The 27450-nt window shown below is 44.8% G+C and overlaps 1 protein-coding gene across 4 annotated transcripts in view; it reads right to left on the minus strand.

Moving 5' to 3' along the window:
* The window catches only part of LOC106579520 (brefeldin A-inhibited guanine nucleotide-exchange protein 1), a 113605-nt gene that overhangs the window by 16786 nt on the left and 69369 nt on the right, over nt 1-27450 (minus strand). For 3 of the 4 annotated variants that reach the window (XM_014159496.2, XM_014159495.2, XM_014159493.2), the window contains 16 exons: nt 24536-24770; nt 23841-23940; nt 23552-23691; nt 23344-23452; nt 11487-11688; nt 9379-9490; nt 8330-8535; nt 7872-7956; nt 7306-7471; nt 6248-6528; nt 5602-5760; nt 5217-5361; nt 4308-4398; nt 4131-4171; nt 3832-4001; nt 2930-3081 (listed from right to left, as the gene is read on the minus strand). In XM_014159496.2, coding sequence (XP_014014971.1) covers nt 2930-3081; nt 3832-4001; nt 4131-4171; nt 4308-4398; nt 5217-5361; nt 5602-5760; nt 6248-6528; nt 7306-7471; nt 7872-7956; nt 8330-8535; nt 9379-9490; nt 11487-11688; nt 23344-23452; nt 23552-23691; nt 23841-23940; nt 24536-24770 — 2394 coding nt within the window. The remainder of the gene's footprint in view (nt 1-2929; nt 3082-3831; nt 4002-4130; nt 4172-4307; nt 4399-5216; nt 5362-5601; nt 5761-6247; nt 6529-7305; nt 7472-7871; nt 7957-8329; nt 8536-9378; nt 9491-11486; nt 11689-23343; nt 23453-23551; nt 23692-23840; nt 23941-24535; nt 24771-27450) is intronic. The other variant, XM_014159494.2, reaches the window with a different exon arrangement.

Raw genomic sequence — 27450 nt, forward strand, 5'->3', positions numbered from 1 at the left:
AATTCCATGTGACCATATAGTCACCATAATTCGGCTTCTCTAAGCTCTGATTCTGCTGATGGTCATTAGTAGCCTACAAAGCCTTCTAACTACCTGGTACTCAGCACTCTATTGTCCCTCTAATCACTCTGACATCAATGCAAATGTCTTCGAAACAGTTTTATTTTTATTTTACCTTTATTTAACTAGGCAAGTCAGTTAAGAACAAATTCTTATTTTCAATGACGGCCTAGGAACAGTGCCTTGTTCAGAGGCAGAATGACAGATTTGTACCTTGTCAGTTCAGGGATTCGAACTTGCATCCTTTCGGTTACTAGCCCACCGCCCTAACCACTAGGCTACCCTGCCGGTGCATGATAATGGTCAATTCTAAATCAAAACAAATTTCACACACATATATTATTTAGTATATGTAATGACAAGATTAAATCAAGAATATTCTGCTGGGTGACAATATGAGCCTATCACCTGTGAATTATATATTATCACTTGTGAATGATGCTCATCATAAGAAACTCCCTTTTTTTGGCGACGTTTTCGAATCATAGTCACCCACCTCATGTAGCCTAGCCCATAGGCCTGTATGTTTTGATAAGGTTTGTTTCACAACTAAAGTGGCCAAATAACTTCTTAAAATTAAGCACATTAATCCACTTTACAAGGGGTTGAGAGCCTAACTGGCATACATAAGCAGCGAGTGAGTTTCAAGTTTGGGGAAGATAATTTTCACCATAAAATGCACCTTTATAATAAAAGCATTACATGCATAATCACATTTGCAGACACTTTTGATAATGGTGTTTTCAGCTAATGGAACATTCACGCTTAAAGGCTACTGCATGTGCGCATTGCTGCCCTTATAATGTGAAGAAATAGCCGAATAGTTTATCAGCATTTTAAGCTAAATGTTCTGATCTGTTGCATCAGCCACATTGCGTAAAAGTTTTTTTTGATGCTAGTGGTTGTATTCATTAATTTGGGATATATTGCATCCCACAACTACCCCAGACTATGTTTGGAATATTTATTTCTCGCACAGAATAGAATAGGTCGACTTTTGTACAATGGGGGATGGTAGATTGACATAGGCTAGTGCTTTTGCTGTTCGTTAGGCCTACTCATCTTTTTGTCTAACAAAAGGTAAATGTGGACAGTTCTTCCAATATTTTCATTATGCACCTCGGATTTGGATAAGGATGCGTGCAGTTGCGTCCCCGATGTGTCTGTCTTCACTTGTAGATTGTGAGAAAGAACCAATCACGTGATGGGAGAAGGACACCGCTGGCCGCAAAAGGCATGGATTTTTTTAGGGTCCATTACGGCCACAAAGGGGATGCTGCCGTGAAATTCAAGGCTTTATCAAGTGCTTGTCAAATTGTGAATGAGAAACTAATGAAGAGTGTACATGAAACAAAGCAGAGCTCATGCCTTTCAAGCAAATTTTCAAATCATCATTCAAGTCTCATCATGCAGCCTAACAATGTATTCAAAATCCAAACGTATAGCCCAACGTTTGTAGAACAACTAAAGTTATATTAATAACTCTAAATTAAGCATATAGGAGGACCTGTTTCATTGTTAACCGCACAACACAGAATAGCCACGTGCACACTTCCTCAAATCATTTGGAGAAAATATTGATATTTTATTCAGCTTTGTTCAATTGTATTCTTCATACTATAAAATAATGCCATGGAATTCTAAGCAAATCTTGTCTGCTAAATGAACTAGTGTAGCCCACAGCCATTTGGCAGTCACGTGTGTTCCCTCGCTGGCCTCTAGGTCACCAGGCGGCTCATTAGGGCGCACACCTGTCACCAGCATTAGGCGCATAATGACACTCACCTGGACTCCATCACCTCCTTGATTACCTGCCCTTTATATGTCCCTTTGGTTCCTTCCCCAGTCGTCATTGTTTCTGTTCCTGTTTCATGTCGGTGCGCTGTTTGTGTTTCCTGTTTTGTTCATTTATTAATTTAAATGCATTCACTCCCTGAACTTGCTTCCTGACTCTTAGAGGACATTGTAACAGGCATAGCCATGTCAGGACAACTCAGAGTATGCAACTCAATAAAATAATGGACTTATTGTGATGGTGTAGGCTATATTAAATGGATTTATTAGACTTTTTAAAATGTAGATGTTTCAAAGGTCTGCATCAGTGGCTTGTAGGTGTGGAAGCCAGGAGATGCTAAATGTGTTTGTTAATTAACGGTCAATTACCATGAGACCGACAGTTATTTGCTTTACAATCTCCAACTGACAAAGTTTTGTGACCGCCACATCCCTGGTTCTGACTGTCTGTTTGCTCCTCCTCAGAGAGCTGGGTGACCGTGGGCGTTTGGCACAGAGCAGTGACTCAGCCCTTACAGAAAGACCAGTTTTCACATGTGGAGAATCTAATGTGTTTTTGGAACACTTCACATGTGATCATGCAAAATGAATGTGTGTTTTTCCATAAGGGAGTACAGGGAGACTGGCTGACTGCAGCGCTAAGCAAGATAGGTGCTGAAATATGAACCACAGAGGTAAAATACAAAACCGACCTTGTGACACCAGACTACCACAGCCAAGTGCCTAGGCAACCAGCTTGTGTGTACATGTACCACCATACACGTACCTAAGCAAGCACAACCACATTCATGCTATTATGCTAAACACGTGCACACATACACGTGTTTAGCAGATGTGATTGGTCACATACACGTGGTTAGCAGATGTTATTGGTCACATACACGTGTTTAGCAGATGTTATTGGTCACATACACGTTTTTAGCAGATGTTATTGGTCACATACACGTGTTTAGCAGATGTGATTGGTCACATACACGTGTTTAGCAGATGTTATTGCGGGTGCAGCGAAATGCTTGAACCTGATTGAATCACAGGAGTCAATCAGGAATAACGTTTAAGGCAACATCCTCTTTACCTGTTCTTTTTCATGATGTGCTCGAAAGGCCTCAGAAAGTCCTTCTGGAATCTGAAGTTTGCCAGCTCTCCCTTCTCTAGAAACTTCATGGACAGCTGCCGGAGAGAATCCACAGCAAAGATAGCCACGTCCTCGTTGGGGTTACATCCAACCTGAACAGATAGACAGAAAGAAGTTTAACATCTCTACCCCACTCACTTACTGCAGTCATTTTGCAGTGTAACTGTAGTTAGAGTGCAGTATAACTGCAGTACACTGCAGTTATTCTGCAATTACTGCGTCCAAAATACCACAGTTGACTGCAGTTACTGCACTTTTACTGCAGTTTCAAAACTGCAATATTTTTTTGTAAGGGTAATAGCCTATTTTAACACTTCTGTCCTCTCCAAATCACTTTGTGTGTTCTCTGATAAATTAGACCCCAGTCAGAAACATGACTTGCAAAATAAGACATGCTGCACTTCAGAAACACTTCAGAAATCAGTGAAGTACTAAAGCCCTGAGATTAGATTCTTTAAGCCATGTGTTGCTGAGGGCAATGTTACAAAGACTGATTAACACCTGGTTAATCAGGTGTGTGGACTTTCAAGCCCAGTGTTTTCCCAACTCCGGTCCTCCAGTACCCCCTAACAGCTTGTTGTAGCCCCGGACAAACACACCTGATTCAACTCATTTAGGACTTGATGATTAGTTGACAAATTGAGTCAGGCGTGCTTGTCCGGGGGATACAACAAAAACAAAAACGCTCTGTTAGGAGGTACTGGAGGACTGGAGTTGGGAAACACTGATCTAGCCAACAACATGAATTGATCAATTAATGCAGAGGGAAAAAACAGCTGTCCCTGACAACCAGAGTTGTGTACCCCTGCTTTAAGCAGAGAAATAAATCCCAAGATGTCCACCTTGTTGAAGTGGTCTCCAATGACCTCCCAGATCCTGGACCACTGCAGTCTGATACGTCCCATGTTGTAGTAGGAGATCTCCACTATCTTCTGCAGGCTGAACATGCGGGGGTGTGTGGGCGAGGCCAGCTCATCCATAGACACAGCACACAACCAGCGCACAAAGTCCACTGAGAACACAGAGAAACCAGTGTTACTCAACCATCAGGACAGCCATGGTACAATGCCAATACATCCACATCAGGTAAGGATATAATCAAATACTGTAATTGAATTCAGTTCCGATTTAGAACACTCACCAATTGCATTACCATCCAGTCTGGTAGAACCTGTGAATATTCTGCAAGAACAGAATCAATCATATTTAAAACATTTACAGTACATTTATTCACATGATAGAACAATGGCAGAGTTAAGACCTCAAACCAGTCAGTGGTAATAAAGCAGGATCTATACAAGACTACTAGAGTAACTACCTGTCTACAGCCACCACCACACTCTGGGAGCTGGTCTCTCCTATGGACTCCTGGATACTGAGGATCTGCTTCCGGTCTACTGTCCCACCTGCTGTGGACCACAGGACAGTCAGTCACATCTCCAGAGTCAAGCATGTTACCAAGCATCTCCAGAGTCAAGCATGTTACCAAGCATCTCCAGAGTCAAGCATGTTACCAAGCATCTCCAGAGTCAAGCATGTTACCAAGCATCTCCAGAGTCAAGCATGTTACCAAGCATCTCCAGAGTCAAGCATGTTACCAAGCATCTCCAGAGTCAAGCATGTTACCAAGCATCTCCAGAGTCAAGCATGTTACCAAGCATCTCCAGAGTCAAGCATGTTACCAAGCATCTCCAGAGTCAAGCATGTTACCAAGCATCTCCAGAGTCAAGCATGTTACCAAGCATCTCCAGAGTAAAGCATGTTACCAAGCATCTCCAGAGTCAAGCATGTTACCAAGCATCTCCAGAGTCAAGCATGTTACCAAGCATCTCCAGAGTCAAGCATGTTACCAAGCATCTCCAGAGTCAAGCATGTTACCAAGCATCTCCAGAGTCAAGCATGTTACCAAGCATCTCCAGAGTCAAGCATGTTACCAAGCATCTCCAGAGTCAAGCATGTTACCAAGCATCTCCAGAGTCAAGCATGTTACCAAGCATCTCCAGAGTCAAGCATGTTACCAAGCATCTCCAGAGTCAAGCATGTTACCAAGCATCTCCAGAGTCAAGCATGTTACCAAGCATCTCCAGAGTCAAGCATGTTACCAAGCATCTCCAGAGTCAAGCATGTTACCAAGCATCTCCAGAGTCAAGCATGTTACCTGCTTGTTAACTACTGTTTATTTAACCAGTTTATAACCAAAACATGCGTTAAAGTGATAAGCACTGACCCAGGCCCAGGTATTCGTCGTTGCTCTGCTCCTTGGTGCTGGTGATGAAGCCCTCTTTCCCCCGAACTGTCCCTGAGATGTACCTGGCCTTCACCCCCGTCCCGATCAGCTGGGCCAGTTCCAGCTGACTGATACACTTCATTATCTGTAGGGGGTGGGGCGCACCCATACATTCACTTATTTATTCATTCATTTGCACAGATATTAGTCTTAATTATTTGACAGAGAAACATATTTATCACATCGGTTCCATATCAAAATAAACAAAATGGAGACAAAATTATGCAATATAGCGTAGGACAGCAATATTGACAGTGATACTATACCAGCTACTACTGATTACTAGACTGAAAAATGAGATGAAAAGTGGGCAGCGGGTCCAGACCTCGTGCCAGGAGGTGCCCAGGTAGTTTCCGTCTGTGTGGGCGACGGTGATGAGAGTCTTGATGGTGTCGATGTTCTTCTGCTTCATCTCAGTGATGCCAGAGCTGGCTGTGAGCAGGGTGAACCGCGCCAGGGCCTGCACGTACGCATCCCGCTCCAGCTGTGTGTGAGAGAGAGAGAGAGAGAGAGAGAGAGAGAGAGAGAGAGAAAACAGACAGTACTGCTTTACTCTCTCCATAAAGTTTTAGATCATGCCGAGACATACTAAGACACAATCCCGTATAATCTAAATAGGTATAATAACTGAGCTATGTGCAGTTTTTATTATTTTTAATAGGTGCTGTACAAATATTGTCAGGTCCCACAGCAATGTTGTTTCTATGATGTATGTGAAATGTGTTGATTTCTGTTGTAAAGTGTCTGTATGTCATAAGATCAATGGGTTTAAATGTCTATATGTTTATATGTTCAGCTGCCTGGCGAATGTAAATGAGCGGTCAGCCAAATGTGGTCCAACGCATCACTTCTTATACTCTGGGATGTATGTGTTGTGGTACATTGTCCCTGCCAAAAAACTTAATAAATACAATAATATTTGGGAAACACACATTTGAACACATACCGTGTTAGCGTGCTAGATAGACTACCTGTATGGTGAAGATGCAGGCTATCCGGATAGCAAAGCGTATTCCCTCCAGACAGAGAAAAGCCACCTCAGTATCGTCACAGTCCTGGAGGCCCACACTGAAGGCTGCTAGGAACGGAGTCCAGGCCAGCTTGAACATGGGTCTGACGTGCTCCAGGTGTGTGGCGCTGGTGAAGGGAGCCTGGACGTGACTGACAGCCTCCATCAGGGCCTTGGCTGTCTTAGCCATCTGCTCCATCTCTACATTATACAGCAGCCGCCTCTGCTTCTCACTGGCCACACCTGATCCAGGAACAGAGGTAAAGCCAAAACATCAACAAACAGTCTCTGCTTCTTTTTGGCTACACCTGATTCAGGATCAGATTAAAGGCTTCCTCCATATAGATTTTGCCTATATTTTCAGATCAGTGCATATCATAGAGGAGACGAGAGGAAGCCACTTGAACAAAAGCAATAAGGCCCAAGGGGGTGTGGTATATGGCCAATATACCATGGCTAAGGGCTGTTCTTATGCACGACACAACACGGAGTGCCTGCATACAGCCCTTAGCCATGGTATATTTGTCATATATCACAACCCCCTGAGGTGCCTTATTGCTATTATAAATTGGTTACCAATGTAATTAGAGCAGTAAAAATAAATGTTTTGTCATACCCGTGGTATACGGTCTGATATACCACAGCTTTCAGCCAATCAGCATTCAGGGCTCTAACCACCCAGTTTATAACTGGAAATAATCCACTCAGAAACTTTCCCATTGAACAACAGAGACTATCTCAAACTTTTCCACAGATCAGTAATACAATCTAATCAAAGTATATCTTAATCCCCTTTATATCTCTTTGATTGTGATGAGAATTCTATGATCTCCACAAAGATATCAGATAAAATGACTCTCGTCGGTTACATCTAAAGCTGATTACTTGAGAAAGATCCATTACGCCTCAAAATAGGCATTTCACGTCTTGACGTCTGAACAAAATCATATTTGACACGCTGAATTTCAGTCTGTAATGACATAGTTGTGCTGGCAGACACAGAGGGACAGAGATACGCACTGTGCTTGTTGGATTTCAGAGTCATTTCCTTGGTCTCCTTCATAGCGATCTTCTTCCCTGCGATCTCGTCGTAGATGGCAGACAGATATTCCTCCGGTAGATCCTTGCTGTCGTTGATCCCTCTGTTCATCTTGATGTATTGCTCTTTAGTCATCTTGTTCTTCACCTTTGAAAAGTAAAATATGAGATGTATTACCAGCCTGTCTGTCTCTCTGCGCCGGCCTATTTGTCTGTTCATCTGTCTGCCTGCCTGTCTCTCTGCGCCTGCCTATTTGTCTGTTCATCGGTCTGCCTGCCTGTATCTCTGCCTGCCTGTCTGTCTATTTGTCTGCCTGTCTGTCTGTCCGTCTATCTCCGCCTGCCTATTTGTCTGTTTATCTGTCCGCCTGTTTATCTGTCCTGTCTACTGTCTGTGTCTCTCTGCTCCTGCCTGTTTGTCTGTTTATCTGTCTGCACCAGCTAGCATTGCATTCCCTGTGTGTCTGCCATGGATAAATGTCTTCTAAACGCAGCTGAGGTGATTGTTTCTGTCAGTTCATCTTCCCAGAAACTGGCTCCGGTCTTACCTGCGGACTATGAAGGTCTGTTGTCAACATAATGATTGAGTAGGCAAGGACGTACGCAGTGTCTGCACTCGCAAACTCGGTTTGCCTGAAGAGAGAGAGGAAGGAGAAAAAGAGAGGAGAGAGGAAGGAGCGAGAGAGAGAGAGAGAGAGAGAGAGAGAGAGAGGAGAGAAAGAGAGGAGAGGAAGGAGAGAGAGAGAGAGAGAGAGAGAGAGAGAGAGAGAGAGAGAGAGAGAGAGAGAGAGAGAGAGGAGAGATGATAAACATAGAGCAGAATGAAGAATTGATGCATTTGTGCTAGACAACACAGATATTTAGTGAATGCACTGAATTGATAATAGAGAGCAATCTGAATCCTGACATTCAATGTCCTTGAATGTGCTTGACATCACAAATGAAGTCTTCTTCTAAGTCTACGAATCCACAATACCCAGACTAGTACACTCCACTCCACACTCACCCCTGGTTGCATTCTAGGTATCTCGCAGCGAATTTCTCCATGAGCCTGTCGATCTTCTGAGCCTCTCCCGGGAGACGGAAGCCCTCGAGGAATGTTCTGAGAGCGTAGACAAAGTCCTTGCCTTGGAAGTCCATCTGGTCCACGTAGGCATACATGACCTCTTTATTGAAGCGATCATTGTCCCCCAGGAACTCGCCCACCTGAGTCTGAGAGGTAGGATGTGAGAGAGAGCAAGAGAGAGAGACAGAGAGAGAGAGCGAGAGAGAGAGAGAGAGAGAGAGCGAGGGGACAGGGAAAGGGAAGAGGTCGATGCAATGACATTGAGTTCAATCAATAAATATTGAGTGTTATAGAAAAACAGCTTACTCGCTTGACTCTTTAATGCATGTGCTACACATTGGAAGCCAATTAACATATATTGTCCTAACAAGCATCTCCTTTCTCTCAGAGGCACAGCCAACTGAGAGGAAAGGACTCTGTTCTCTCCCAGCACTGTCAGACTAGTCTCTCTGGCTAGCTGTTTAAGGGCCTCTTGTTCCAAAGCAGATGTTATGAACACACTTTAATGCCGATTATCACCGAACCGAAACCCCCCCGAGGCCAGCCAATCAACCGGGAGAGTGCTTCACTCGTTAAAATACAAATTGATATGCGCTCGGTGGAGGACGGAGGAATCATCTTGGAGTGGGATGATAATGCTGGCGGTTTAGCATTCGGCGCTAAGAGCCTTGGTGTTTCTATGGGATGGATGTGTTCTGCTCTGGGCCTGCAGCTGTGTGGAGGCCGGATGAGAGAGAGAACTGTGTAAACCTAGAGTTTAATGAGCTAGAATGGGTATTTGTGTATTTACCACCCAGATCCCCTATTAGCTGTTACATTCACAACAACCACTCTACACTACTAAATCACAATGGACAGGTTAAAAGGTCAAAGTTTCAGAGAGCACAGAGCTGAATGAGGTAGAGTGGGTTTATTTGGATCCACACAAGTCAAATGAAATGCAGATAACTGAAGTAGATTGGGTAAACAGATTTAAAAATATTATTTACCGAGTCCAGCCTCTCCTCCTGGTGCAGGAACTGAGCGAGGTCCTCCGGGGTGGTTCCCAGCATACCTTGCTCCTGGAGGTACTGGACGCCCCTCTTTGGTTTCTTGTTGAACCTGACCACGGAGCAGAGAACAGAGACATTGCTACAGTATGCTTGCTACAGTATGCTGACTACAGTATGCTGACTACAGTATGCTTGCTACAGTATGCTGACTACAGTATGCTTACTAAGGTGGAGAAGGAAGTTGCCATCCAGAGCCATAGAGTATCATTTATATGTTGTCCTAATTACAGTAACTAACTCATTCATAATTAGCAAATTAATCAATGGCATTAATTGATAAATGAAGTGCCAGAGAGAAATTAAAACTAGGACAACAAACAGAACAACTTCCCTCACTAGAAGGACTGGAGTTGTGCACCCCCTGAGTGTGAATACATTCAGCTGTCTATACAGGATAAGGTGAATATATTCAGCTGTCTATACAGGATAAGGTGAATGTATTCAGCTGTCTATACAGGATAAGGTGAATGTATTCAGCTGTCTATACAGGATAAGGTGAATATATTCAGCTGTCTATACAGGATAAGGTGAATATATTCAGCTGTCTATACAGGATAAGGTGAATATATTCAGCTGTCTATACAGGATAAGGTGAATGTATTCAGCTGTCTATACAGGATAAGGTGAATGTATTCAGCTGTCTATACAGGATAAGGTGAATGTATTCAGCTGTCTATACAGGATAAGGTGAATACATTCAGCTGTCTATACAGGATAAGGTGAATACATTCAGCTGTCTATACAGGATAAGGTGAATACATTCAGCTGTCTATACAGGATAAGGTGAATACATTCAGCTGTCTATACAGGATAAGGTGAATACATTCAGCTGTCTATACAGGATAAGGTGAATGTATTCAGCTGTCTATACAGGATAAGGTGAATATATTCAGCTGTCTATACAGGATAAGGTGAATACATTCAGCTGTCTATACAGGATAAGGTGAATGCATTCAGCTGTCTATACAGGATAAGGTGAATACATTCAGCTGTCTATACAGGATAAGGTGAATACATTCAGCTGTCTATACAGGATAAGGTGAATGTATTCAGCTGTCTATACAGGATAAGGTGAATATATTCAGCTGTCTATACAGGATAAGGTGAATACATTCAGCTGTCTATACAGGATAAGGTGAATACATTCAGCTGTCTATACAGGATAAGGTGAATACATTCAGCTGTCTATACAGGATAAGGTGAATACATTCAGCTGTCTATACAGGATAAGGTGAATACATTCAGCTGTCTATACAGGATAAGGTGAATACATTCAGCTGTCTATACAGGATAAGGTGAATATATTCAGCTGTCTATACAGGATAAGGTGAATATATTCAGCTGTCTATACAGGATAAGGTGAATATATTCAGCTGTCTATACAGGATAAGGTGAATATATTCAGCTGTCTATACAGGATAAGGTGAATATATTCAGCTGTCTATACAGGATAAGGTGAATATATTCAGCTGTCTATACAGCATAAGGTGAATACATTCAGCTGTCTATACAGGATAAGGTGAATATATTCAGCTGTCTATACAGGATAAGGTGAATACATTCAGCTGTCTATACAGGATAAGGTGAATATATTCAGCTGTCTATACAGGATAAGGTGAATATATTCAGCTGTCTATACAGGGTAAGGTGAATATATTCAGCTGTCTATACAGGATAAGGTGAATATATTCAGGTGTCTATACAGGATAAGGTGAATATATTCAGCTGTCTATACAGGATAAGGTGAATATATTCAGCTGTCTATACAGGATAAGGTGAATATATTCAGCTGTCTATACAGGATAAGGTGAATGTATTCAGCTGTCTATACAGGATAAGGTGAATATATTCAGCTGTCTATACAGGATAAGGTGAATGTATTCAGCTGTCTATACAGGATAAGGTGAATATATTCAGCTGTCTATACAGGATAAGGTGAATATATTCAGCTGTCTATACAGGATAAGGTGAATATATTCAGCTGTCTATACAGGATAAGGTGAATATATTCAGGTGTACAGTATAGCAGCACTAGTCTGGCTTACAGGTCGATGCCCTGCTCGATGATCTCCTTCTGTTGTTTGAGAACCTCAAACTGCTCTGGGTTGTCTGTCCCTGACATCTGTGTACTATAGCTCCCGATGCCGGACGAGGCTGTGGAGTCCAGGGAGTTGATACTTCCGTAGCGGTTGATGGTCTCTGGGGCCTTCGTCTCATTGGTCTCCTGCTCCGAGGGCTTCTCCTGACCTGGGGAGGGAGAAGAACATTGAACAATCGATGGTCTGAGAGAGATGAGTAAAAACCGTAGTTGGTGTTAGGACCCCAACGCAATCAGCAAACCAGCACAGCCAGGCAAGCCAACACTAAACGTTTTCAATTGAAACATACAGTACCAGTCAAAAGTTTGGATACACCTACTCATTCAAGGGTTTTTCTTTATTTTTACTATTTTCTACATTGTAGAGTAATAGTGAAGACATCCAAACTATGAACAAACACATACGGAATCATGAAGTAACCAAAAAAGTGAGATTCTTCAAAGTAGCCACCCTTTGCCTTGATGACAGCTTTGCACACTCTTGGCATTCTCTCAACCTGCTTCATGAGGAATGCTTTTCCCAACAGTCTTGAAGGAGTTTCCACATATGCTGAGCACTTGTTGGCTGCTTTTCCTTCACTCTGTGGTCCAACTCTTCCCAAAACCATCTCAATTAGATTGAGGTTGGGTGATTGTAGAGGCCAGGTTATCTCATGCATCACTCTCCTTGGTCAAATAGCCCTTACACAGCCTGGAGGTGTGTTTTAGGTCATTGTCCTGTTGAAAAACAAATGATAGTCACACTAAGCGCAAACCAGAGAGGATGGCGTATCGCTGCATAATGCTGTGGTAGCCATGCTGGTTAAGTGTGCCTTGAATTAAATCAGACAGTGTCACCAGCAAAGCACCCCCACACAATCACACCTCCTCCTCCATGCTTCACGGTGGGAACCACACATGCGGAGATCATCCGTTCACCTACTCTGCATCTCACAAAGACATGGCGGTTGGAACCGAAAATCTCCAATTTGGACTCATCAGACCAAAGGACAGATTTCCACCGGTCTAATGTTCATTGCTCACGTTTCTTGGCCCAAGCAAGTCTCTTCTTCTTATTGGTGTCCTTTAGTAGTGGTTTCTTTGCAGCAATTCGACCGTGAAGGCCTGATTCACACAGTCTCCTCTGAACAGTTGATGTTGAGATATGTCTGTTACTTGAACTCTGTGAAGCATTTATTTGGGCTGCAATCTTAGGTGCAGTTAACTCTACTGAACTTATCCTCTGCAGCAGAGGGAACTCTGGGTCTTCCTTTCCAAAATTCTTGAAATTTTCCAGGTTGACTGACCTTCATGTCTTAAAGTAATGATGGACTGTCGTTTCTCTTTGCTTATTTGAGCAGTTCTTGCCATAATATGGACTTGGTCTTTTACCAAATAGGGCTATCTTCTGTCTTCAATATTATTCTACAATGTACAAAATATTAAAAAGAAAGAAAACCCCTGGAATTAGTAGGTGTGTCCAAACTTTTGACTGGTACTGTACAGTCGTGGCCAAAAGTTTTGAGAACAACACAAATATTAATTTCCACAAAGTTTGCTGCTTCAGTGTCTTTAGATATTTTTGTCAATGTTACTATGGAATACTGAAGCAAGCATTTCATACGTGTCAAAGGCTTTTATTGACAATTACATGAAGTTGATGCAAAGAGTCAATATTTGCAGTGTTGACCCTTCTTTTTCAAGACCTCTGCAATCCGTCTGGCATGCTGTCAATTAACTTCTGGGCCACAAACTGACTGATGGCAGCCCATTCTTGCATAATCAATGCTTGGAGTTTGTCAGAATTTGTGGGTTTTTGTTGTGGTCAATCCTCAAGAGTCGGATGGACAAAAGTTCTCAATGGGATTAAGGTCTGGGGAGTTTCCTGGCCATGGACCCAAAATATCGATGTTTTGTTACCCGAGCCACTTAGTTATCACCTTTGCCTTATGGCAAGGTGCTCCATCATGCTGGAAAAGGCATTGTTCGTCACCAAACTATTCCTGGATGGTTGGGAGAAGTTGCTCTCGGAGGATGTGTTGGTACCATTCTTTATTCATGGCTGTGTTCTTAGGCAAAATTGTGAGAGAGCCCACTCCCTTGGCTGAGAAGCAACCCCACACATGAATGGTCTCAGGATGCTTTACTGTTGCCATGACACAGGACTGATGGTAGCGCTCACCCTGTCTTCTCCGGACAAGCTTTTTTCCAGATGCCCCAAACAATTGGAAAGGGGATTCATCAGCAGTCCTCAGCAGTCCAATTCCCTGTACCTTTTGCAGAATATCAGTCTGTCCCTGATGTTTTTCCTGGAGAGAAGTGGCTTCTTTGCTGCCCTTCTTGACACCAGGCCATCCTCCAAAAGTCTTTGCCTCACTGTGCGTGCAGATGCACTCACACCTGCCTGCTACCATTCCTGAGCAAGCTCTGTACTGGTGGTGCCCTGATCCCGCAGCTGAATCAACTTTACGAGATGGTTCTGGCGCTTGCTGGACTTTCTTGGGAGCCCTGAAGCCTTCTTCACAACATTTGAACTGCTCTCCTTGAAGTTCTTGATGATCCGATAAATGGTTGATTTAGGTGCAATCTTACTGGCAGCAATATCCTTGCCTGTGAAGCTCTTTTTGTGCAAAGCAATGATGACGGCACATGTTTCCTTGCAGGTAACCATGTTTGACAGAGGAAGAACAATGATTCCAAGCACGACCCTCCTTTTGAAGCTTCCAGTCTGTTATTCAAACTCAATCAGCATGACAGAGTGATCTCCAGCCTTGTCCTCGTCAACACTCACACCTGTGTTAACGAGAGAATCACTGACATGATGTCAGCTGGTCCTTCTGTGGCAGGGCTGAAATGCAGTGGAAATGTTTTGGGGGGGGGATTTGCATGGCAAATAGGGACTTTGCAATTAATTGCAATTCATCTGATCACTCTTCATAACATTCTGGAGTATATGCAAATTGCCATCATACAAACAGACAGCAGACTTTGTGATAATTAATATTTGTGTCATTCTCAAAACTTTTGGCCACGACTGTATATTCCATCAAATTTTGAGCCAGTAGGGGGGGTTCAGCCTTGAGTTTCTAGATCCAGGTCTCTGGGGAGTTCAGCAATAGTGGGAGGGGCACTGCACTGCTGAGAGAAAGACAACATGATGAACCAGAGGCTTTGTCTGGTGGTATATTGTCTGCACACACACACACACACACACACACACACACACACACACACACACACACACACACACACACACACACACACACACACACACGTAGGATCTTAATTTGAGCCAGTTTGCTACAGCAGGAAAATTATTCTGCAGCAACAGGAAATGTGAATTATTATGTGGATTATAATTAATGGACATTTTTGTTTGGGGTTGATACATTTTTCGTTAGGGAAAATCAAGTCTGAAAGTGGAAATTACAAACTTCAGAAGCCTTTTTAAACCACAAATACACTACAAGTTTGACATTTCCTACAAGTTTGACATTTCTTGCAAAAGGGCAATCAAATGAAGATCATACATCTGTACACACGCATACAACAGACAAAAGGTCAGTTATCTAATTAGTGTAGTGTTGTGTAACACGGAGGTAGTGTTGTGTAACACGGAGGTAGTGTTGTGTAACACGGAGGTATTGGTGTGTAACACGGAGGTAGTGTTGTGTAACACGGAGGTAGTGTTGTGTAACACGGAGGTAGTGGTGTGTAACACGGAGGTAGTGGTGTGTAACACGGAGGTATTGGTGTGTAACACGGAGGTAGTGTTGTGTAACACGGAGGTAGTGTTGTGTAACACGGAGGTAGTGTTGTGTAACACGGAGGTAGTGGTGTGTAACACGGAGGTAGTGGTGTGTAACACGGAGTTAGTGGTGTGTAACACGGAGGTAGTGGTGTGTAACACGGAGGCAGTGGTGTGTAACACGGAGGCAGTGGTGTGTAACACGGAGGCAGTGGTGTGTAACACGGAGGCAGTGTTGTGTAACACGGAGGCAGTGTTGTGTAACACGGAGGTAGTGTTGTGTAACACGGAGGTAGTGTTGTGTAACACGGAGGTATTGGTGTGTAACACGGAGGTAGTGTTGTGTAACACGGAGGTATTGGTGTGTAACACGGAGGTAGTGTTGTGTAACACGGAGGTAGTGTTGTGTAACACGGAGGTAGTGGTGTGTAACACGGAGGTAGTGTTGTGTAACACGGAGGTAGTGTTGTGTAACACGGAGGTAGTGGTGTGTAACACGGAGGTAGTGTTGTGTAACACGGAGGTAGTGGTGTGTAACACGGAGGTAGTGGTGTGTAACACGGAGGTAGTGGTGTGTAACACGGAGGCAGTGGTGTGTAACACGGAGGCAGTGGTGTGTAACACGGAGGCAGTGGTGTGTAACACGGAGGCAGTGTTGTGTAACACGGAGGTAGTGTTGTGTGTGTAGGCTGAGGGGACAGAACAGGCAGGTCTGATGCTACTGTTCTGTGGGTGAATCAGGTCCATGGTGGTTGTCTGGCTGTAAGAGACATTGTACGTTGGTAAGGGATCTAATTACCCATCGGAAACTCTCTAAAACATTCAGGACACCACCAGGGTAATGCGAGCTGGCAGTGTGCTTCCTCCACTCAACAACTTCATAGAGCAGAGCACATGGTAGAGGGAGGAGGGTGGCACAGCCAGGGTAGAGGGAGAAGGGTGGCACAGCCAGGGTAGAGGAGGAGGAGTGTGGCACAGCCAGGGTAGAGAAGGAGGAGGGTGGCACAACCAGGGTAGAGAAGGAGGAGGGTGGCACAACCAGGGTAGAGAAGGAGGAGTGTGGCACAGCCAGGGTAGAGAAGGAGGAGTGTGGCACAGCCAGGGTAGAGAAGGAGGAGTGTGGCACAACCAGGGAAGAGAAGGAGGAGTGTGGCACAACCAGGGTAGAGGGAGGAGTGTGGCACAGCCAGGGTAGAGAAGGAGGAGGGTGGCACAACCTGGGTAGAGAAGGAGGAGTGTGGCACAGCCACGGTAGAGGAGGAGGAGTGTGGCACAGCCAGGGTAGAGGAGAAGGAGGAGGGTGACACAGCCAGGGTAGAGGAGGAGGATGGCACAGCCAGGGTAGAGGAGGAGTGTGGCACAGCCAGGGTAGAGGAGAAGGAGGAGGGTGACACAGCCAGGGTAGAGGAGGAGGGTGGCACAGCCAGGGTAGAGGAGGAGGAGGAGGGTGACACAGCCAGGGTAGAGGAGGAGGAGGGTGGCACAGCCAGGGTAGAGGAGGAGGAGGGTGGCACAGCCAGGGTAGAGGAGGAGGAGGAGGTGGCACAGCCAGGGTAGAGGAGGAGGAGGAGGTGTGGCACAGCCAGGGTAGAGGAGGAGGAGGGTGTGGCACAGCCAGGGTAGAGGAGGAGGGGGTGGCACAGCCAGGGTAGAGGAGGAGGAGGAGGGTGACACAGCCAGGGTAGAGGAGGAGGAGGGTGGCACAGCCAGGGTAGAGGAGGAGGAGGTGGGTGGCACAGCCAGGGTAGAGGAGGGAGGAGGTGGCACAGCCAGGGTAGAGGAGGAGGAGGGTGGCACAGCCAGGGTAGAGAAAGAGGAGTGTGGCACAGCCAGGGTAGAGGAGGAGGAGTGTGGCACAGCCAGGGTAGAGGAGGAGGAGGGTGGCACAGCCAGGGTAGAGGAGGAGGAGGGTGGCACAGCCAGGGTAGAGGAGGAGGAGTGTGGCACAGCTAGGGTAGAGGAGGGAAGAGGTGTGGCACAGCCAGGGTAGAGGAGGAGGAGTGTGGCACAGCCAGGGTAGAGGAGGAGGAGTGTGGCACAGCCAGGGTAGAGGAGGAGGAGGAGGAGTGTGGCACAGCCAGGGTAGAGGAGGAGGAGGAGGAGGGTGGCACAGCCAGGGTAGAGGAGGAGGAGGAGGAGGGTGGCACAGCCAGGGTAGAGGAGGAGGAGGAGGAGGGTGGCACAGCCAGGGTAGAGGAGGAGGTGGCACTGCCAGGGTAGAGGAGGAAGGTGTCACAGCCAGGGTAGAGGAGGAAGGTGTCACAGCCAGGGTAGAGGAGGAAGGTGGCACAGCCAGGGTAGAGGAGGAAGGTGGCACAGCCAGGGTAGAGGAGGAGGGTGGCACAGCCAGGGTAGAGCTGGCTTTAAAAACTCAAATCTATCCAGAACCTACAGCGTTTGAAGGCAAGTAACATGAGATTATGCAAATGAAAGGTAGATAAGGCATCTAAATAACACCCACAGTACTAGTCACAGCCACCGTAGCCCCCTCCACCCTCTAATCTAGGTCCCAATGACTCCTACAGTTGCAGCAACAACCAGTCTACCAAACACTCCACACCTTTCTGCCATTACCTGCTCTTCCTGTGAAGTCAGCCAACCAGAGAACAAAGAGGAAAAGACCGTAATTAAGAGAAAGTGGAGAGGTATTATCTATGTAATGATGTAAAAACATGTTTTCAGAAACACAATGCATTAGCTGAGCTACAGTATCTACATGGAAAATTGCATAATTAGGATGCACTTTCACTGACTCAGAAAAATATCCTTTGTTTGAAGTAACCTAAAAACTGTCTACTTCAGCATGGTCACTAAATGAGTTGGCACTAGCTGTATGGTGACTTTGGTATGGTGACTAAATGAGTTGGCACTAGCTGTATGGTGACTTTAGCATGGTGACTAAATGAGTTGGCACTAGCTGTATGGTGACTTTAGCATGGTGACTAAATTAGTTGGCACTAGCTGTATGGTGACTTTGGTATGGTGACTAAATGAGTTGGCACTAGCTGTATGGTGACTTCGGCATGGTCACTAAATGAGTTGGCACAAGCTGTATGGTGATTTCGGCATGGTCACTAAATGAGTTGGCACTAGCTGTATGGTGACTTTGGTATGGTGACTAAATGAGTTGGCACTAGCTGTATGGTGACTTTGGTATGGTGACTAAATGAGTTGGCACTAGCTGTATGGTGACTTTGGTATGGTCACTAAATGAGTTGGCACTAGCTGTATGGCGACTAAATGAGTTGGCACTAGCTGTATGGTGACTTTGGTATGCTCACTAAATGAGTTGGCACTAGCTGTATGGTGACTTTAGCATGGTGACTAAATGAGTTGGCACTAGCTGTATGGTGACTTTAGCATGGTGACTAAATGAGTTGGCACTAGCTGTATGGTGACTTTGGTATGGTCACTAAATGAGTTGGCACTAGCTGTATGGTGACTTTAGCATGGTGACTAAATGAGTTGGCACTAGCTGTATGGTGACTTCGGTATGGTCACTAAATGAGTTGGCACTAGCTGTATGGTGACTTCGGCATGGTCACTAAATGAGTTGGCACTAGCTGTATGGTGACTTTGGTATGGTCACTAAATGAGTTGGCACTAGCTGTATGGTGACTTTGGTATGGTCACTAAATGAGTTGGCACTAGCTGTATGGTGACTTTAGCATGGTCACTAAATGAGTTGGCACTAGCTGTATGGTGACTTTGGTATGGTCACTAAATGAGTTGGCACTAGCTGTATGGTGACTAAATGAGTTGGCACTAGCTGTATGGTGACTTTGGTATGGTGACTAAATGAGTTGGCACTAGCTGTATGGTGACTTTGGTATGGTGACTAAATGAGTTGGCACTAGCTGTATGGTGACTTCGGCATGGTCACTAAATGAGTTGGCACAAGCTGTATGGTGACTTCGGCATGGTCACTAAATGAGTTGGCACTAGCTGTATGGTGACTTTGGTATGGTGACTAAATGAGTTGGCACGAGCTGTATGGTGACTTTGGTATGGTCACTAAATGAGTTGGCACTAGCTGTATGGTGACTTTGGTATGGTCACTAAATGAGTTGGCACTAGGTGTATGGTGACTAAATGAGTTGGCACTAGCTGTATGGTGACTTTGGTATGGTCACTAAATGAGTTGGCACTAGCTGTATGGTGACTTTAGCATGGTGACTAAATGAGTTGGCACTAGCTGTATGGTGACTTTAGCATGGTGACTAAATGAGTTGGCACTAGCTGTATGGTGACTTTGGTATGGTCACTAAATGAGTTGGCACTAGCTGTATGGTGACTTTAGCATGGTGACTAAATGAGTTGGCACTAGCTGTATGGTGACTTTGGTATGGTGACTAAATGAGTTGGCACTAGCTGTATGGTGACTTTGGTATGGTCACTAAATGAGTTGGCACTAGCTGTATGGTGACTTTAGCATGGTGACTAAATGAGTTGGCACTAGCTGTATGGTGACTTTGGTATGGTCACTAAATGAGTTGGCACTAGCTGTATGGTGACTTTAGCATGGTGACTAAATGAGTTGGCACTAGCTGTATGGTGACTTCGGTATGGTCACTAAATGAGTTGGCACTAGCTGTATGGTGACTTCGGCATGGTCACTAAATGAGTTGGCACTAGCTGTATGGTGACTTTGGTATGGTCACTAAATGAGTTGGCACTAGCTGTATGGTGACTTTGGTATGGTCACTAAATGAGTTGGCACTAGCTGTATGGTGACTTTGGTATGGTGACTAAATGAGTTGGCACTAGCTGTATGGTGACTTCGGCATGGTCACTAAATGAGTTGGCACAAGCTGTATGGTGACTTCGGCATGGTCACTAAATGAGTTGGCACTAGCTGTATGGTGACTTTGGTATGGTCACTAAATGAGTTGGCACTAGCTGTATGGTGACTTTGGTATGGTCACTAAATGAGTTGGCACTAGCTGTATGGTGACTTTGGTATGGTGACTAAATGAGTTGGCACTAGCTGTATGGTGACTTTGGCATGGTGACTAAATGAGTTGGCACTAGCTGTATGGTGACTTTGGTATGGTCACTAAATGAGTTGGCACTAGCTGTATGGTGATTTTAGCATGGTCACTAAATGAGTTGGCACTAGCTGTATGGTGACTTTGGTATGGTGACTAAATGAGTTGGCACTAGCTGTATGGTGACTTTAGCATGGTGACTAAATGAGTTGGCACTAGCTGTATGGTGACTTCGGTATGGTCACTAAATGAGTTGGCACTAGCTGTATGGTGACTTCGGCATGGTCACTAAATGAGTTGGCACTAGCTGTATGGTGACTTTGGTATGGTCACTAAATGAGTTGGCACTAGCTGTATGGTGACTTTGGTATGGTCACTAAATGAGTTGGCACTAGCTGTATGGTGACTTTAGCATGGTCACTAAATGAGTTGGCACTAGCTGTATGGTGACTTTGGTATGGTCACTAAATGAGTTGGCACTAGCTGTATGGTGACTAAATGAGTTGGCACTAGCTGTATGGTGACTTTGGTATGGTCACTAAATGAGTTGGCACTAGCTGTATGGTGACTTTGGTATGGTGACTAAATGAGTTGGCACTAGCTGTATGGTGACTTCGGCATGGTCACTAAATGAGTTGGCACAAGCTGTATGGTGACTTCGGCATGGTCACTAAATGAGTTGGCACTAGCTGTATGGTGACTTTGGTATGGTGACTAAATGAGTTGGCACGAGCTGTATGGTGACTTTGGTATGGTCACTAAATGAGTTGGCACTAGCTGTATGGTGACTTTGGTATGGTCACTAAATGAGTTGGCACTAGGTGTATGGTGACTAAATGAGTTGGCACTAGCTGTATGGTGACTAAATGAGTTGGCACTAGCTGTATGGTGACTTTGGTATGGTCACTAAATGAGTTGGCACTAGCTGTATGGTGACTTTAGCATGGTGACTAAATGAGTTGGCACTAGCTGTATGGTGACTTTAGCATGGTGACTAAATGAGTTGGCACTAGCTGTATGGTGACTTTGGTATGGTCACTAAATGAGTTGGCACTAGCTGTATGGTGACTTTAGCATGGTGACTAAATGAGTTGGCACTAGCTGTATGGTGACTTTGGCATGGTGACTAAATGAGTTGGCACTAGCTGTATGGTGACTTTGGTATGGTCACTAAATGAGTTGGCACTAGCTGTATGGTGACTTTAGCATGGTGACTAAATGAGTTGGCACTAGCTGTATGGTGACTTTGGTATGGTCACTAAATGAGTTGGCACTAGCTGTATGGTGACTTCGGCATGGTCACTAAATGAGTTGGCACTAGCTGTATGGTGACTTTGGTATGGTCACTAAATGAGTTGGCACTAGCTGTATGGTGACTTTGGTATGGTCACTAAATGAGTTGGCACTAGCTGTATGGTGACTTTGGTATGGTGACTAAATGAGTTGGCACTAGCTGTATGGTGACTTTGGCATGGTGACTAAATGAGTTGGCACTAGCTGTATGGTGACTTTGGTATGGTCACTAAATGAGTTGGCACTAGCTGTATGGTGATTTTAGCATGGTCACTAAATGAGTTGGCACTAGCTGTATGGTGACTTTGGTATGGTGACTAAATGAGTTGGCACTAGCTGTATGGTGACTTTGGTATGGTCACTAAATGAGTTGGCACTAGCTGTATGGTGATTTTAGCATGGTCACTAAATGAGTTGGCACTAGCTGTATGGTGACTTTGGCATGATGACTAAATGAGTTGGCACTAGCTGTATGGTGACTTTGGCATGGTGACTAAATGAGTTGGCACTAGCTGTATGGTGACTTTAGCATGGTGACTAAATGAGTTGGCACTAGCTGTATGGTGATTTTGGTATAGTCACTAAATGAGTTGGCACTAGCTGTATGGTGACTTTGGCATGGTGACTAAATGAGTTGGCACTAGCTGTATGGTGACTTTAGCATGGTGACTAACCCTAATCCCTGTAGCAGTAGTGCTGTTTGTTAGTTCAGCTGCCTTCCGTGCCTTGGTAGAGTTAGCTCTCTGAGTGCCAGAAGGTAGCCTGAGGCTAGTCTTGTAGATCCTCTCTAGGGGGATATGTGGGGATATCTGGCACCCCTCTCAGAGCCTCTACTTTCCTGCCTCCTTCCTTGCCTTCGTTAAAGCCCTCTTTCCCTCCCTTCATTAGAGCCCTCCTTTCCTACTTGGTTAAAGGATCTAACAGGAATGATTCCTCTCAGCTCATTCTGAAGCAAGCCAGGGGTCTTATCCAGGAGCACTGACAGAGGGTCTGACTGTAGCACCATGACTTTTCCTCATCAGCCGGTTCAGGGTATTGAGTTAGCCTGCCCTGCCCTGGTGTATTAGCCTGCCTGTATTATATTAGCCTTTCAGTGCTGCTGAGGGAGAGACTGTCCTGTCAGGGTCTGACTGGGCTAGCCACACTGATGGATGCTAGCCATCGATCTCTTTCTCAGGGTCTGTGCTAGCCATAATGATGAACACTAGCCTTCTCTCTCAGGGTACAGTATTGAATTAGCCTTCCCTCTCAGGGTCTGTACAATCTGTAGGCTACTGATGAATGCTAATGGCTAGTCTTCTGTCTCAGGGAATATGCTATAGCTGTATTGATGAATACCACTCTTCCCTCTAACCCCAGTTAACCCCAGTGATGAACGGTAGCCTCAGGCAGGTTTGACTGAGAGTAAAGCCTTGGCATAGCTTGGCTGTCTTCCCTTTGCTCATAGTTTTACCATTCTACAGGAAAAGGTAGATATGCAAAATATGCCCCCATGCATCAGCGACTATAAATATGGTAAATACACTCTAGGGTTCCACCATTGCTGATATGGAGAAGTTCTAGGATGTGGGATGTCAGAGTGATGTAAGTGGAATATATCAAATACACTTCAAATAGTGGAGTTTTCTACTCCAACTGTGCATCCAAACCCTTTCATCTTCCTGGTAACCACAAAGGAGCAGGCAGAACGGCGCACTTGAAGAATGGCTAAACAGTTTTCCTCAGGGTCTAAATACAACCCAGTGGCACACCAGTCCCCACCAGCCTCAGGGTAACTAGTTTGGTCAGTCTCTTACCAAGGCTGGTCTGGGAGTTGGGGTTGACATACTGGTCCTTACTCCACTCTACCATACACTTCAAGATGGACACCAGACACTCCAGGCCTTTCTTCCTCAGGGTCAACTCCTGGTGGGAACAGAGAAATGTTACATCAACTTTAGAGCAATATACATGTACCAAATACACAAAGAAATACACTTTTGTATAGCCATTGGTCAGTCTTACTTGGAGTGGTGTTGTGCCGAGCTCGTGGCCTGCCCGGCCCTGTGCGATCTTCGACAGGTCATTCACCAGCCTCTCAAAGATATTAGCAGCATTCAAGTCACAATCATAATTCACATAGATATCTACCACACCCTGGGCATCTGAGGGAGGAGACATGAGGGACAGTTGGTACTTGACTTGTAATTGACGTTGATGCGCTGTACCAGAGAGCATTTCAAATTGACACCACACACACACACACACACACACACACACACACACACACACACACACACACACACACACTCGCCTGCACATATTCTGGTGAGGGTCTGTATGACCATCCATTTATGGTCGTAGGAGCTTGTGGACGTCTCCAGAATGTACAGGAAAATCTCCTTGAAGAACACCTGCGCAGCGAAACAAACCGTGACAGTTAAAGATGAGGACACAAAGAGGTCGAGATGAGAAAAGCTTCATGAATCTTAATTTACAGAATTATCCACTGTAACAAAGCCATAAACACATACATCTCACTGCAGGCTGACCGCTCAACTATGAAATCATAACATCTCAACCAACAACACCTGTCTCCAGAAAATACTAGGATTTCCTGGCCACAAACAGTCGCGGGTAGATTAAGTCATCAACTTCAGCATGAGGAAATATTACAACCAGACCACTGTGGAAGTGGACTACAAATCAGAAGCAACAGCTAACAGGTAATACTGAAACTCAATCGCACTGAGACAGAACTACATTACTATGCCCTGTGATAAACTTCATCTCCCATGAATCACCTGTGTCAGGTGCCTGCTGTATTGAGAGCTGAGAGGTTTACATTGGGAGAGGGAACAGGAGAGATTGGCATTTGGGGATAGGACAGCTATTCAGCAACAGAACAGTGTCTCGACCTGCATGTTGATTGGTTTTCAAGTAGGACAAGAAAGGAGGAATATTAGATGGATTTTGCGACAGAGGAACAACCAAAATGTAGGTAGCTACCTCAATCTGCATCTTGAGGTGGGTCTTGAAGTGGGAGAGGAGGGTGAGGAAGATGGAGAGCGAGAGCGAGAAGACCTCTGGGACCGAGGAGACGCCGTTCTTAGACAGCGCCACACACAGGTACTGCTTGATGGCGTTGATGAACATCTCGTTGGTCTTGAAGACGGGCCCAGCGTTCTGCAGGATGGACAGCAGCAGCTGGAGGGACAGCACCTTGGAGCGCAGCTCATGGGACCTGGTAGGAGACCGAGAGGCATTGATTCAGACTTCTAACATTCAAGCGCAACAGGAATAAGAATTCTTTATATGTCCAGTAGCCAAACGTTGTCGAACGTTGTAGATGGAAATGCCATGAATAGAGCCCATGTGACTCCTTATTCTAAATGTCAGAGATGTTTGTTCCAGCATATTTATATCTGAACGTTCTAAAACGTTGTGCCTGCTGAATTTTACCTTGATTGATACCATATGCCATCAATCAGCTTAATATGCACATAAAGTGACCCCTGATAATGGATTTATTATGGGGGGATGAAGACAGAGATCAGGGGTGGACTAGGACAAAAATGGCCCAGGTATTTCTAACACACCAGCCAATTCTTTTTTCTTGAGGCCCCTACACTGGCCCATTGTTTTCCCTTGAGGATCCCATTATTAGCCAGATAATTATCATTTTGCACAACAACAAAAAACAACAAGTTATTCAGGCCCTTAGGCCGAAATGCCAGATGGCCAGCCCACCCCTGACAGAGATGCATCAATAACAGGTGCTCTGTGAGACACCATCTGATTCATCAGTTATTAGCAGCACTTCCTGGTTGACCCACAACTGACTGAGAATCCTAATGGTCTGGTGGCAGTCAGGGGATCTGGGGATGTCCACCTAATGTCCGCCTCTATACTAAGAGCCAGACCTAGCTAGATGAGCTGGAGCTGTTTTTCTTTTTCCAATAACATTTCCAATAATAGATCTGCACATACAAACACCATATGTTACAGTGTTACAGTATAATAGATCATTATAGTTAGATAATTATATTGTCCATTTCCCCTTTCCATAAGTCCGACCCATATTTCTAAACAGCTGTATGATGGAGAAGTAGGAACCCAAAATATGTAAAAAGTATTCAGACCCCTTGACTTTTTCCACATTGTTACTTTACAGCCTTATTCTAAAATGGATTAAATAAAAAAAATGTCCCCCTCAATTTACACACAATACCCCATAAGGACATCACAATACCCCATAATGACGTCACGATACCCCATAATGACGTCACGATACCCCATAATGACGTCACGATACCCCATAATGACATCACAATACCCCATAATGACATCACAATACCCCATAATGACATCACAATACCCCATAATGACAAAGCGAAAACAGGCTATTAGAAATGTTTGCAAATTTAAAAAAAGAAATACCTTATTCAGACCCTTTGCTATGAGACTTGAAATTGAGCTCAGGTGGATCCTGTTTCCATTGATCATCTTTCAGATGTTTCTACAACTGAAAAATTATGAAATGTATGCATTCACTACTGTAAGTCGCTCTGGATAAGAGCGTCTGCTAAATGACTAAAATTTAAAAAATGTTGATTGGAGTCTACTTGTGGTAAATTCAATTGTTTGGACATGATTTGGAAAGGCACACATCTGTCTATATAAGGTCCCACAGTTGACAGTGCATGTCAGAGCAAAAACCAAGCAATGAGATCAAAGGAATTGTCCGTAGAGCTCAGAGACAGGATTGTGTCGAGGCACAGATCTGGCGGAGGGTACTAAAACATTTCTGCAGCATTGAAGGTCCCCAAGAACACAGTGTCCTCCATCATTCTTAAATGGAAGAAGTTTGGAACCACCAAGACTCTTCTTATAGCCGGCCGCCCGGCCAAACTGAGCAATCGGGGGAGCAGGCCTTAGTCAGGGAACCCGATGGTCACTCTGACAGAGCTCCAGAGTTCCTCTGTAGAGATGGGAGAACCTTCCAGAAGGACAACCATCGCTGCACCACTCCACCAATCAGGCCTTTATGGTAGAGAAGGCCAGATGGAAGCCACTCCTCAGTAAAAGGCACATGACAGCCCACTTCCAAAAGGCACCTAAAGACTATCAGACCATGAGAAACAAGATTCTCTGGTCTGATGAAAACAAGATTGAACTCTTTGGCCTGAATGCCAAGTGTCACGTCTGGCGGAAAACTGGCACCATTCCTACAATGAAGCATGGGTGGCAGCATGATGCTGTGGGGATGTTTTTCAGCGGCAGGGACTAGGAAACTAGTCAAGATCGAAGGAAAGATGAACAGAGCAAAGTACAGAGAGATCCTGTGCTGCTCCAGAGCGCTCAGGACCTCAGACCGGGGTAAAGGTTCACCTTCCAACAGGATAACAACCCTAAGCACTCAGCCAAGACAACGCAGGAGTGGCTTCGGGACAAGTCTCTGAATGTCCATGAGTGGCCCAGCCAGAGCCCGGACTTGAACCCAATTGAACATCTCTAGAGACCTGAAAATAGCTGTGCAGCTCACCTGACAGAGCTTGAGAGGATCTGCAGTGAAGAATGGGAGAAACTCCCAAAATACAGGTGCCAAGCTTGTAGCGTCATACCCAAGAAGACGTGAGGCTGTAATCACTGCCAAAGGTGCTTCAACAAAGTACTGAGTAAAGGCTCTGAATACTTATGTGAATGCGATATAATTTTTTTTTTTAAATACATTTTCTAAAATGTATAAAACCCATTTTTGCATTGTCATTATGGGGTATTGTGTGCAGATTGATGAATAAAAAAACAATTGAATGCATTTTAGAATAAGGCTGTAACGTAACAAAATGGAAAAAGTCAAGGGGCATGCAGCGCAGGAGAAACCTGACAACTTTATAATTTCAGCTTGGCCCGGAAAAGGGAGG

This window comes from Salmo salar, chromosome ssa19 (genome assembly GCF_905237065.1).
Source record: "Salmo salar chromosome ssa19, Ssal_v3.1, whole genome shotgun sequence".
Lineage (NCBI taxonomy): Eukaryota > Metazoa > Chordata > Actinopteri > Salmoniformes > Salmonidae > Salmo > Salmo salar.